Raw genomic sequence first — 13934 nt, forward strand, 5'->3', positions numbered from 1 at the left:
AAGGAAAATGGAAGTTGGGAAGGGACGGAGGGGATTTTTGAAATTGATGACACGTAAATGAATAACATTGAAATAAAAACAATCCATTCTAATACTTTATGATACAACTGGTGGTAGCTGTGGTTGTAGACAAGTGACTTGTGATGGATTGACATGTTAAAAGCTCGACTTCAGGACGGATATCTTTATGATTGATAGTTGATGCTCTAACGTGTAGTGGTTAGAATTGATGTTGACTACACATTTCATTATTTCATTATACTTATTTATGATTATTTTTTTGGGAACACACTGATGATGTATATATAAATAAACGATTGCAGTCAGTCCATGCAAATGGGTGGTCGAAAAATACATTGCATGGCGTTTGTCGTCTGAAGGAACATCTACTTTACTGCCAAGAAGAAGAGGTGGAGGAGCAGGAGGAGGAGGAGGAGGAGGAGGAGGAGGAGAAGGAGAAGGAGAAGAAGAAGAAGAAGAAGAAGAAGAAGAAGAAGAAGAAGAAGAAGAAGAAGAAGAAGAAGAAGAAGAAGAAGAAGAAGAAGAGGAGGAGGAGGAGGAGGGGGGGAGGAGGCATAAAAAGAAGAAGAATGATGACTATTCTACCATTTCTAGAGTATCGTCCATCAGTGTGTTTCGAGAAATTTAAATGTGTAGATTATCAGCAATGACTCACAAGTACAAATAACAAACTTAGTGCGCAAAAATAACACAGAGGGTTTGAAATAATACACTCGTATATCCGTATATCCTGTGTAAAATAATAACCAACTACAAACAATCCTCAATGTGACTAAAATTAACAAAGCACAAAATAATATATTTTCTTCTAACGTTAAATCCAAATTTAACACCAATCAATTCGTTACTCGTCGAACACTGACACCCTTGTTTGCGAATTTCCTCCCTTTGCTTAGAAACCAACACGATATTACACTTGTCTATAAATGGTTTATCACATAAAATTATAAATAAATAAATAAATAAATAGAAAACAGAAAATTGAGCAACAAAACAAAAACAAACCTTCAGATCGTGTGTCTCATTGAAACACATTTCAGAGGTATATGCCTTTTCAATACAGATTATTAAGTTATCTTAAGGCGGCTGGGGAGACACAATTTCAATTTTGGCAGCCTAGCTAGTAATGTATAAAATAAAACTAGTATGTAAGTCTAATGTTTGAGAATATAAGATGGAGGAATTGAATTGGAATAGAGTCCATGTAAGATAGAACTTGTCATGTAATAATTTAAATTGAAAAAAAAAAAAAGAAAAATTGGCAGAAGTAACCCTTGGCATTACAAAACGAAATATGCATTAGTAAATAACAACAAAAATAATATCAATAAGAGATTTAAACCCAAAGGCATAAAATGCCTTATGCCATCATAGCTTTAGTAAAACGAAACGAATTAAAATAAATACATACATAAAAGTTAAAGGAACAGTTAAAAGATATTTACTCGGAGTTATTGGTTGGAATGTAAAGATATTTGTATAAAGTAAAAAGAATTTTTTTTTTTTTTTAAAGAAGGGAATAATGAGAATGAATAAAAATTTTGGCCTTTCTTGGCACAACAAAAAGTTGATCAGATTTCACAAATTCTTCATGCCGCTTAAATGTGGGAATTTTGTCATTACCCACAACTGAAATTATCAGTAATTCCTTAGATCTTTCCCCAAACACACAACCAATCCTCAGAACCTTTTGACAAGCAATCATGAGAAAAATATTGATATTTGTTTAGATATAAAAATAACATTATCTAAAGTCAATTTTATTCCTACTTAAAGCAGATGAGATTCGTTGACTCCAGACTTGTGTGATAAAGAAAACAGTAAAATCATAAAGACAGACTTTGTATCTGCCTAGTCTTTTGGTAAATGGTTTGAGCAAGGACTAAATCCTAACCGAGCCCTGTGGATTTACAGAAACACACTGGCCCAGGAATTTTAAAGCCTCACAAAAGTTAGCGAAACAGAATCCAAAGAACATGTCTCAGAAATAAAAATTGAAGGAAAGTCCATTAACACAAGCTATCATACATTTCAATAATATATCTATGTCGATATATATATATATATATATATATATATATATATATATATATATATATATATATATATATAAATAAATAAATTTATATAAAAATATCACTGCCACTAAATATAAAAATGTCAAATACTATTGACACCACACTGGATTTGAATTCAATCTAAGAGAAAACTGTTTTACAAAACTAATATTGGTCTGAAAATTAACATTGTCTACAACAACAACTTTTAAGGAATGTGGGAAATTCTGCTCCCCCCCCCCCCCCCCTCCAAAAAAAAATTAAAATGAAATAAAATAATATATAAATAAATAAATACTTCATGAATTCACCTGGTGGCAACAAGAAAATAATAAACCCAAAAATCCATGAAAAGGAAATTAAAATATTTCAGATCAATCCAAGATTAATCTCAGGTGGTTTCCAAAATTGGAAAAAAAAATAAAATTCTGGACGAATTGCATTAGATCGTCAAAATATAGTTAAAAAATAAAATCACATAAAAATCAATATAAAACGAAAATTGAATGAGACAGAAAGTGAACACCTATTTACCGATTGCAGCTTTGATCTCCTGTACAGACATTGAAATAAACAATAATAATAATGAAAAATCTCCGCACAGATTCAAGAGCTTTAAAAGATTCCGAATGACACCAGCATTCTATTTCATTCCCATCATGACTGAAATGTTCCTGGCATCCTCCAGCATCTCACACAGATAGAATCCAGTCCAGTCTAGCTACCTGAAAAATGTTCCATCTCCATGAATAAAATCCACACGAATCAAATCCAAAATCTTCACGTTGGTTGACTTTTCAAAAATTAGCTACTATGATTTCTATTGTTCTATTTCTAAAGGTAAGAGGAATTGGGGACCGTTTCCCTTACGCTTGACACTTTCACATCAAATTCATCATGAAAATGGCAGTCATCTTTTGTCTAATTTTAATTTATCCAGATAGAGACAGAATTCATGGTTTTCAATATTAGAAGTCAAGGTCATCGAGCGAGGCAACATGAAAGTGGTGGCTTTGTGTCGCCTGATCCACACTGCATGACCTGGTTTAAGTCACCTTGCTCTTATAAGGTGATTCATTCTCAACACTTCAAACAGAAAAATTGACTCATAGGGAAAAAAAATAATCTCGACATTATTATCATTATAGAAGTGATACATGATAACAATCCCCTAAAAAATCCTATTGGATACACTTTTCAAAAACAAAACAAAACTCTATTTAATACTGTGATGTTGCTTATCCTCCATAAATTAAATGATGGAATGAGACGATGGTGGTACCGTAAAATATGCCTTAAATGATATGTTATATACAATAATGTGATATGTTAGATTATGGTTTGACAAAATGGTATAAAGTGATACATTATGATATGATAAATAACATTAGGATGGATGTGTTTCTAAGAACATGATAATGATGGAACGATAAGTTTGAATGACCTATATGATATGTAAACCAATATGCCGATATTATGTAGGTATGGGTAGGTGATATTGTATCAATATCAGCGAGCACTGCCTATGACCAACACTTCGCTGTAGTTGCTATACAAGGACAACGACTGGATGGTCTAAGGCGGGGACTAGTGGACTAGAGGTTCCAACCCTGTGGTGGAGAGACAGACACATACATCAAAAATACAACATATTCCATGGATGGCTGTTCAATGGACACATGAAATGCATAGAGAGAAAACTCAGACCATCCAATGATGTTACCATGTTGTCGTCGTCACATATAAAATAATAACAAATTTTAAATGACAACAGATGAGAAAATGATTGAGACAATGCTCTAATTATGATAATGATGATTTCAGGGATAGTGACGGAGATGATGATGACAGAGATGATGATGACATATCTTACTGAATTATTCATTCCATGTTAATCAATGATAACAAGAATGACGACAACGACAACAATGCTAATGATAATGATAACGACCACAAGGTGTGTATTAAATGTTATAAGTGATTGTGCAGCACACAGATTTCCGTCTAGGAAATTTAGAATTGTCATCGTTATCAAAAATATTATCACTCTAACCAATCCCTCATCAACCATTGATGAAAATTCATCATTGTAGATATTGCAAACCTTTTTATATTAAGAATCTTGTATCACCATTTATAACAGACACACACACTACAGCTAGGACACACATGGTAAAGCAGGCACAGACACACTGTGCACACTTGATGAAGATGAAGATATCCATTGGAATGACCAGAACAACAAGAGTACGAGACATTCAATTGACTCGTTCGCCTCCTTATGGCAAGCCTTCATATCATCTGCAGTCACTGTCTTCACTTACTTCCCCTCCTTCACTTTCAAATAACTTCCCTTGTCTTGTTTTTAGGAGTTACTTTAATTTTGTTTACTTTAAAACAAGTAAGAAGGAAGTAGTCGTCATTGTCGTCTTTATGTAGTTAAGAATAAATAGAAATGGCAAAAACTGCACAAAAGGATATTTAGCTTTTGCACACTGCACTTCTCATCATCAATATTGATGTGTTTTGCACACGGCACTTCTTATCACGACAATTGACTGTTAGGAGGAGCGAAGTGATATGTTTTCGATGAAATTATAAAATCTAGTTGTTTTTTTTTAAAATACACACATTCTTCTATCTTGTCAGCTGTACTGTGACATTTACAAATATTTAAGTCAGTTTATGTTGTTTGTTTGTTTCGTTATCATTTCTGTATGATGAATTGTTTTACATTAAGCGTTAGCTCTTGTTACATCCGGCCACTGTCTCACGATTGCTGTTCCCATTGTCATCTTGCCATTTATCCAACGATCTTCTCCGTGCGTTCATAAAAAAATTGGCCACTGTCGTAACCTCCAGGCCGAGCTGCTGTGCAATGGTGGCCTGCATTTCTTTGCTGGGCCGTTTGGTTTCCTTGAAAATAGCATGAAGTGTCCGCCTCTGAATGTCAGTGAAGACCAGGCGTGGCTTCTTTGGGGGTCGGTTCTCTTCTGGAGATTTGTCCATGTCCAATTCTTTTCTTTTACAAGCTGGAAGATGGAGAAAGAAATGGAAAGATGGATAAAGATGAACATTTCAAATTCCTATGTTTATAAAAGACTAAACCATAGCCTACAAATAAATCTTTAGAGAGGGGTGGGGGCGACCATAAAAATAATGACAAAAAGGTGAAAATGGAAAGACTCTGGATGGGAACAGTACAGACAATGGACATTTACAGACAATGAACATTTCGGGTACAAATGCCACACTTATGTTTCATTCATACTTCAACTACCTGAGAATACAGACGCTAAATTCTCGGTAAATTTTGTTTTATATGTTTTCAATGTTCCTTTGTTAGCGGACAAAGGGTTGGTGCCTGAAACGTCCATTCTCTGTACTGTTTCAATCCGAAGCCTTTCCATTTTCAAACGAATCTTTACATATTTTTGACGAGACTTAAATTTCAAATTTCATCCTCAGTATCACCTCAAAATACAAGATTTGAACCTTTTAAAAAGCAATAGACATTTTCAAATAACTTTAGAATAGATATAGCAAGGATAAATTTGGAGAGCTCAGATGGTAGAGCACTCGCCTCACATGAAAAGGGATGGTGGTAGATCCCGCCGGGTCCAGTCGAGAATTTCTCAGACCCCCCCCTATTCATCAAGCAATGATTGGGTAGCTGGGTATATTAGATCCAGCTGAAGGTACTTTGCAATAAAACGTCCTATCCAAAGTATAGCAAGCAATTGCTAGTGTCCATTTCACACTATAGAAACTGGGATAAACTCTGGTTCCAAGAGCCTAACAGCTCTGAAGGACTACAGAAAGGGTGAAGTTGATCCCGAACCCATAAATTTTCAAACTAATACTTTTTTTTTTTTCACCTTTAATAAGTTGGTTAAAATTCTGAATCGAAGAGGAAAAGCCAAAGAAGCCTAAATTTGACTTTAAATCCCATAAGATTTTGGAGTCACTAGTTTTCGGGTGTTCAAGGTCACCCTTAAGAGATCCTATTTGAGCCACTGTTTCTCATTGTCGGAATTCACACATAAATAGTTAATTGATATATTTTTTAAAATGAAAATGTCTGAAAGCATTTACCAGCCATTGTTACTTCACTCTCTTCCATAGAAAATCAATAGAATCATAATTATTGGTTGAATTATTGACTGATTGGTTAATTGACTGTTTGTTTTAATTTATTTCATTAGTCTGTTAATGCAAATTTCGCTAGTTACAGTGCATCTTTTTATTTTAAAAAAATTACAGGCAAAAAGCGTTCAATATATAAATCTTACAAACCCTCCCACTTTTTGCCCAAGCATACATCAAACAAAAGACAACAAGGTCATGGTAAATCCAGAGCTGCCGATCCACAATGATGGTAAAGAATGGATTGACTATTCATAAATTAGGATTTATTTTCAGGACTGAAAAATAACCCCAGACAACTGACCCTCATTTTACATATCTATGAGAAATGGGAATGTCAACACATAAATGATTTCAAGTATCAATCTTGAGATTATCAAGGAATCTAATCCAAGAAACCCTCGTGAAATCGGGGAAAAACGGAGGTTGGCAGCTCTGGACAATCTTCGTTTCTGGATCAGGAGGTCCAGATTCAAATCTCATTACAGACAATGGCATTTTTCATTGTCACCTGTTTTAACGGCTCGGTCACATAGTCCTATTGTAGACTAAACTTTACAATTTTAGTGAACATTTTAAAATCAATCTCAAAAGTTGACCCCCCGATACAGAACTTAAACATTGCTACATACATTCCACAAAAAAAAAAGAAAAAAAAAAAAAAAAGAAGAAATTTGATGATAAACAAAGTGCCTATCATTATGAAGGAATAGGACAGGTTGTTTCATAGGGATGGTTTGTTCGAAGGGTGCAAGACCGATGTGATGACATGTGATGACATTTAAGCGGTGACAGTGGTGGAAACATGTCAACAAACACACACACGCACAGACACAAACATACATATAGCACATCATAGCCATACTGAACAAAGCCAGAATGATAAGAAATGACACCAAAGATACCTGGCTTGATGATGCACCTAATCATTTATTTAAATTCCCTCATAAATCTCAACTTTTTCACAATTCTCCTATCCAAACAATCCCAACATAACACGTTAAGCTAGGGATGGTCTTTTCTAGTTCTATGAAATGGCTGCTGAATTGGTGATCTCGACATGTTTGTTGGACACCAGAGGCCAGATGTAACCAAATTTAACCAAATGAAAAGAAATAGAATCACTTTGCCATTGCAAGGCAAAAGGCACTCCACGAGCAAAGCATATTGCTCCAAATATCCAACCAGCTAATCCACCAGAAAGAAGTTGTCCCACTATTGTGGTTAACATTTAAAAAGAGAGATAAAATCTTAAAATAGTATTTCCCTTTTGAACAAATAATAATAGTAATGAAGATGATGACGATGATGATGATAATAATAATAATAATAATAAAAGAAATTGAATGAGTACTAGCCGGCCTAATCTTATGACAAATTGAACACTATTAACCTAACACCATAACATCCTATCAGGACCTAATCTTATGACAAATTGAATAACACACAATCCATCCCCGCAATAGTAACCACCCAAAACAAATTTTTAAAAAAGAGAAATAAATAAAAACCCAATGCCAGCAAAAGTATCCAAACATAAATGTATATTTACAAATGTCCGCCGAAGTGGAAGGTACGAACCAAGTGGTGCATCATAATATGGACACAAAAACCATCAAACATGGAAGAAAATGGGAGGAGGAGGTGGGGTGTGTGGAGGAGGATGGAAAAGGGGAGTTGGGTGACTCACCTTCGGTGATATAACCCTGTTGGACGTACCCTGGTTTTCCGGATGGTGGAGAGGTTTTGAACGCCGAACCTGTATCAGAGGAGATGGAAGGAGAAAAGAACGGAAAAGATCAACAGAGGTGATGGTAGTGGCTATTGTGGTGCATCAACCATTTATAGGTGAGTCTTTTTTTTCACTGTAATCTGTCGTCATAAATAGATTACAGTTTTCCCAAAGATAGCAGTAACGGTGATGTGATTCTAGCGTCATCTAGCGTCATATCACTGTTAGTGCTCTCTTGGTATGGTAAAAAAAAAAAATTTAATTTGCAGGGAAATTTGTAATTTGAAAGAAACTCACTCTCTCACCGTTAACGGGTTAACTTTTGTAAATAAACATAATACAGAGACACACATTTTCACCATATAAAGACAGCAGACAGATATATATTAAAAAGAGACAAGCATGAAATCGTAGCAATAGAACATAATATATTGTAATATAATGAGCTGATGGCAATACAAATTTAGGCTGTGACAAAGGGTCACTTTTGTAGTGTTCAGAAACAAAGAGACGCCGTAGTATTTGGAAAATCTATGGGAGGTTTAGTTTCCATTTGTTTCTCTGGGTTGAATAGTTGAAATCTTTAAAATCTGAGTATCAAAGACCAAAAGAAAAGGAGGAATATCTCTTTAAAAAGTCGAAAAAAAGTGTGAAAAAGTGTTTTGTCCACAAATTTTCCGTCTCGTTGAGAAGATATTCTTGCTATTATTTTGGTGCCAGTCTCTCCAATGTTGGGTCAATTGTCATTATCTAACATATAAAACATTGGAACGAGATTATTTCTTTGATTATTTGAATTGCTTACCACCCAATGTGTCATTATCCAACTAAGGACCTTATTGAAACTAGACTTTTTCTTTGATTCATGTCTTTTTTGAGTCGAATGTTACAAAAAACAAAAACAAGGTTTGCTCTGAGCATCAGAATACATGAAATAATTCCACTAACTTCTTGGTGTTTTTTTTAATGCTGCAGAGCCTTTTACTGACAGAAAATCGATATTACTGTCAGTATGAAACACACCTATAGGACTTGCGTACTACATTTCATAAATTGATTCTTATATACACTACAAGATGGACAATCACAGCAGTGCTGAAGAGTAAGAAATAAAAAAAGGAAGAAAAAAAAACAACTGAATGAAAAGATAATTATCCATAGGTAACAAATGAAATAATAAATATCGATCAAGCAGTTTAACTGAATAAAGGGACAGCGAAAATGCTGAGGTGAGTTATCATTTTGCCGTCTAGAAAGTCTAGAAATGACTAGCGTTTAACTGAATCAGATGTCAAAACAACATTTTAAAATAATTAGAATATTCTTGAGCGCGTGTAAATGAGAAAATTTAAAAAAAACAAATATGATAAACACATATAGAGTTTGTAGCATCAGAGATTGTAACCATAAGTCTCTTAGTCCTTCACTTTTCCAATCGACTATGTGGACTTGTGCTATGACACTTGCTTTCGGGTCGGAAGGTCCTGGGGTTGAGCCACGCTGGGCGCATAGCTGAGTTCTTAAAAAGGCTCTTTACTAACAGTCCCTCACCGCACTCAGGCGTACAATGAGTACCTGGCTATTAACAATGTCTATGTTGAAAAATGTGTAAATCTCGTTCTTCATGCTACGTATTGCTCTTGTTCTGGGACCCTTTGAAAAGCGATTTGAGCATGTTTAGTGGATATTGCGCTATGTAAATAAAAAAGCTCAAGCTCAATCACTTAATCTTATATTTTCTAATAAACACCCAACCACATGAGATAAGATATACTTTATTGATCCTGATAAAGAAAATTATCAACCATCTGGCTTCAAAAACCATACAACCAACCTACCCCACTTACCACACCACTCAACCAAACCAAATACATCAACCACCCAAATCATAAATAGAGCTACCAGACCACGCCGACCATACAACCATCTACGTGATGATGACAATCACTACAACTACTTAACAACGTCAACCATGCCAAACACTCAATCAATCCAACAAATCTGACAACATCAACGACATTAATCATCGCATCACCAACCACTGAGCAACTCAACTGCACAGCTACTCAACCACATTAATAACAAACCACACAACCATCCATCTGCACGAACCATTCCAATCACACCAAAACCAACCATACATTTTACCAATTCAACTTCAACTTTAAATAAGCCATATAAAGCGGAGGAACATCAGACCAACCAGACCACCCAACTACAACAACTAAACAGCTGCCCGACCAACCACACGACCACTCAACTCAAATCTCATGTATACTGCCAATCTTACTAAGACCCGAACATAAGTTCAAATCTACAGTACTTGACTTTCGAAACCAGCGAAGTCACACTCAGATTTTTTTTTTTTAAAAGTCACTACTCTCAGGCAATTTTTGGACCTCTTAGTCACCAGAGAAAATAATACATTTCAAAACAATCAGGGTTTTGTTCTTTGATGCAAACAAAACAAGTATTTTCCTCTTTAAATTCACTAAATAAATGACCAAAAATTGTAGTTTTCTCTGAATAATGAAAATGCAACTTAGGGAGTTTTGAAAATCACCTACTCATACGGTACCAATACTAATCTTACATAAACTGACGAAATGCTTCCTTTCATTTTGAAATTTAAGACTGGAAACTTATGCACCATAATTGATGGATTAAAATAATTTGTTTTGACCAATTTACTCTTGTTTTTTTTTTTTTGGGTTGAGGGGAGGGGGGGGGGGGGGGGGGTGAGCGCAAGACGAAGGTCGTTTCATTCGATTCATTGAGTTAATTTTATGGCTAGAGTATATGAAGACGCTTTTTTACTTTAAGGCAAAATTTGTTACTCCTCCTGTCTCGCTCTGTTTATTGGCAAATATAACCGGGTCTCAGACATGGTGGATTCAATATTTTTTAAGAAACATTATTAAACATCAACATTTATGCTAAATTAAATATTATACTATTATACGCATTTCAGTCACACCGTGATACATTGGAAACAACAGTGTATTATGACGCCCGTAATTACAATGTCAGTCGTCACAACTCGTGACGGTGGGAATAAATTGGGACAATGAGAAACGATTCGAGTGCTCAGTTGTTAACAATGGGTTTGCTGGCTGGGCGTCGTCGGTTTTCAACTTTCTCTCTCTCATTCCATCCATTCATGGGAATGACTCGGTCCAAAATTTACATTTATGTCACGTGACTAACCCAACGATCTGGCTCCAGCATAACAATAATAATAATAATAATGATAATAATAATAATAATAATAATAATAATAATAATAATAATAATAATAATAATAATAATAATAATAATAATAATAATAATAATAATTATAATAATAATAATAATAATAATGATAATAATGTGCAGTAGCAGCAGTAGTAGTAGTAGTAGTAGTAGTAGTAGTTTAGTAGTAGTAGTAGTAGCAGTAGTAGTAGTAGCAGTAGTAGTAGTAGTAGTAGTAGTAGTAGTAGTAGTAGTAGTAGTAGTAGTAGTTTAGTAGTAGTAGTAGTAGTAGTAGTAGTAGTAGTAGTAGTAGTAGTAGTAGTAGTAGTAGTATAGTAGTAGCAGCAGTAGTTGTTCTTGTTGCGGTAGTTGTAGTACTGGTAGTAGCAGAAAAATTAGTACTTCTTTATGTTTCGTGCAACCCGGGACAAGAGCATGAAACTAATACGATGTAAAGACAAGTAGGCGATAAAACAAAAATCCAGGAGAACCAGAGAAGAGAGAGAACGACGAACAAGAATACTTACATAATTGTATAAAACGGGGACATGGAATTCGTTGTGCTGGAGTCTAGGAAATGATATGATTGCAAGACGAAAGAGAAAGAGAGAGAGAGAGAGAGAGAGAGAGAGAGAGAGAGAGAGAGAGAGAGAGAGAGAGAGAGAGAGAGAGAGAGAGAGAGAAAGAAAGAAGAGAGAGAGAGAGAGAGAGAGAGAGAGAGAGAGAGAGAGAGAGGGGGGGGGAGAACAGACGGACGGACGGAGGAAGGAAAAATACAAAAGATATAATACGCTCCTAAATATGAGACTTCGATGAATGTAATTTTGAAGGTTTGAGACTTTGAGACAGAATTGTCGATTAATCGACTGATACAGAGGAACAAATTTATAACTCAAACGTTTAACATGAATTAGTGGAAATAACGAATAGCCTGTGTCCCCTGATCCCACCGAATTATTTCTTCTGAAATCTTATATAAAGAACTCTTGATATATAAAGACCATTTTTTCTGCCTGAATTGGTTCTTTACATTTGTGTTCAGCTGTATTTGAGGGAAAACAAAACAAAAACAAAAAAAAAAAAACAAAACAAAAACAACCACCAACAGACAAACCAAAAGAGACCCACCCCCCTAAACTATTATTATGCCGGGTAAAGATGATGCTCGATGCATTTCAAGTTGAAATGATTTTCAAAACGAATGTTTGAGTCTTCGCGCCATAGAATACAATATTCACTCTTCTTAATAAGTCATGTCAACTTTACCCAAGTCTAAAATTTATTATTTTTTTGGTGTTTTTTTGTTGTTGTGGTTTTCCCCACTTTTCAGTATCAATTCATCCAACATAATAATAAATATGGTTTTGAAGCGGTAACTAACAAATGAAATCGTGTATTTTGACGGTGTACGTCAGAGTTAGAAGTTTTTGAAGTCCTTACTTGTGTCGGTTGGGCAGGAGGCGAAGGCCAGCAGGGAGGGAGGAGGGCAGGGCTTGTTCGCCTCTTGTTGTTGTTGCTGCTGTACACACGTGTTTCGGGTCGCTATAATGGGTTTGGAAGAGAGAGATAAAAGAGGTACACCAATATACTACTCGTCTGCACAATCATACATGGATTCCAAATTCTTTCTTTCTAGATGTCTCTAGAAAGTATGTTAAATAATCTGAAAGTGGGGTAAGTGAGTAGATGAAGGGGTTAGCAAGTCGATAGAATGACTTGAGGATCATTCAATCATTTGACGGCTGTGGATACAAGTGAAGACAGATTATGCAAGTCGTAAATATTCGTAAGCAAAAGAAGAAAATAATCAGAACCATAAAAATAAAATTGTTAAAATAAATTTTAAAAAATAATAAAATCAGAAATACCCTTCAACGCCGCAAGACTGACTGTCTCATCAAACAAAACCTACATTAGATACAAACATAGAGTATTTGTCACTATTTCACAGAGGTTTTTAGACCGAAAAGTCCTTTAAAGACTATTTTTTTCTTCAATTTACTCAATGTGGCCGAGGTACCTATCCGTTGCAAATATCTACCTCAAGTACCCCCTTCCCCTCTCCCCCTACTGCTATATCATTCGATGACCTTTCGCCTCACAACAACAGCATTGCGTTGAGGTGATTTAGATGCTCCTTAACATTGAATAACTAGTCGTCTGTCCAACTCGGGACCTCCGCCTTTTGCCGAGATGAGGGTAATTTAAATCGATTGATATTTGAAGGACGAGTTTTCTGGCTAAATTTATAAATACTTGTTTTTCTAGAGTACAAACTGATACTCAGTTGCTAGAAGCTGTGGACTGTAGAAAGTAATAAACAAACATGAATATAACAGCATCTAAACAGAACAAAATAACCAACACGCAACGTTTCGGGCTCAAACGCTTTAAAACCCGTAAAACAACAAAAAACAATAAAGACATTATACACTACTGATTTTTCTACAACAGAGAGGACCTACAAAATTTCCCTGTCGTCAATCTCGAATTTAGTAATGTATCGATGCCTTTATTGTATTTTTTTTTTTTTTTGGTTGTTGGCTGAAGAAACGTTTTAAGCCTGAAACGTTCCAAGTTGGGTATTTTGTTCTTTTTTGAAGCTGATATATTTATTTTTGTTTATTACTTTCTAGAGCACGGAAGTTAACTCGTTTTTATTTTTAAAAATCCCTCATTGACATCTTGTCCATCTGGATATATTACGCTTTAAGGTGATGGACTATATTATCGTCTCTATCAAGCAA

General features: G+C 35.1%; 1 protein-coding gene across 2 annotated transcripts in view; it reads right to left on the bottom strand.

Annotated features, from left to right (window-relative positions):
- Positions 1–3563: 3563 nt before the first annotated feature.
- Positions 3564–13934, bottom strand: part of LOC144978596 (one cut domain family member 2-like) — a 46400-nt gene continuing 36029 nt past the window's right edge. For both annotated transcript variants that reach the window (XM_078924874.1, XM_078924873.1), the window contains 3 exons: positions 12628–12729; positions 7915–7983; positions 3564–5110 (listed from right to left, as the gene is read on the bottom strand). In XM_078924874.1, coding sequence (XP_078781000.1) covers positions 4821–5110; positions 7915–7983; positions 12628–12729 — 461 coding nt within the window. In that variant the 3' untranslated portion in view covers positions 3564–4820. The remainder of the gene's footprint in view (positions 5111–7914; positions 7984–12627; positions 12730–13934) is intronic.

Source organism: Berghia stephanieae, chromosome 8 (assembly GCF_034508935.2).
Source record: "Berghia stephanieae isolate SIO BIC M18660-M18661 chromosome 8, UCSD_Bste_1.3, whole genome shotgun sequence".
Classification (NCBI taxonomy): Eukaryota; Metazoa; Mollusca; class Gastropoda; order Nudibranchia; family Aeolidiidae; genus Berghia; species Berghia stephanieae.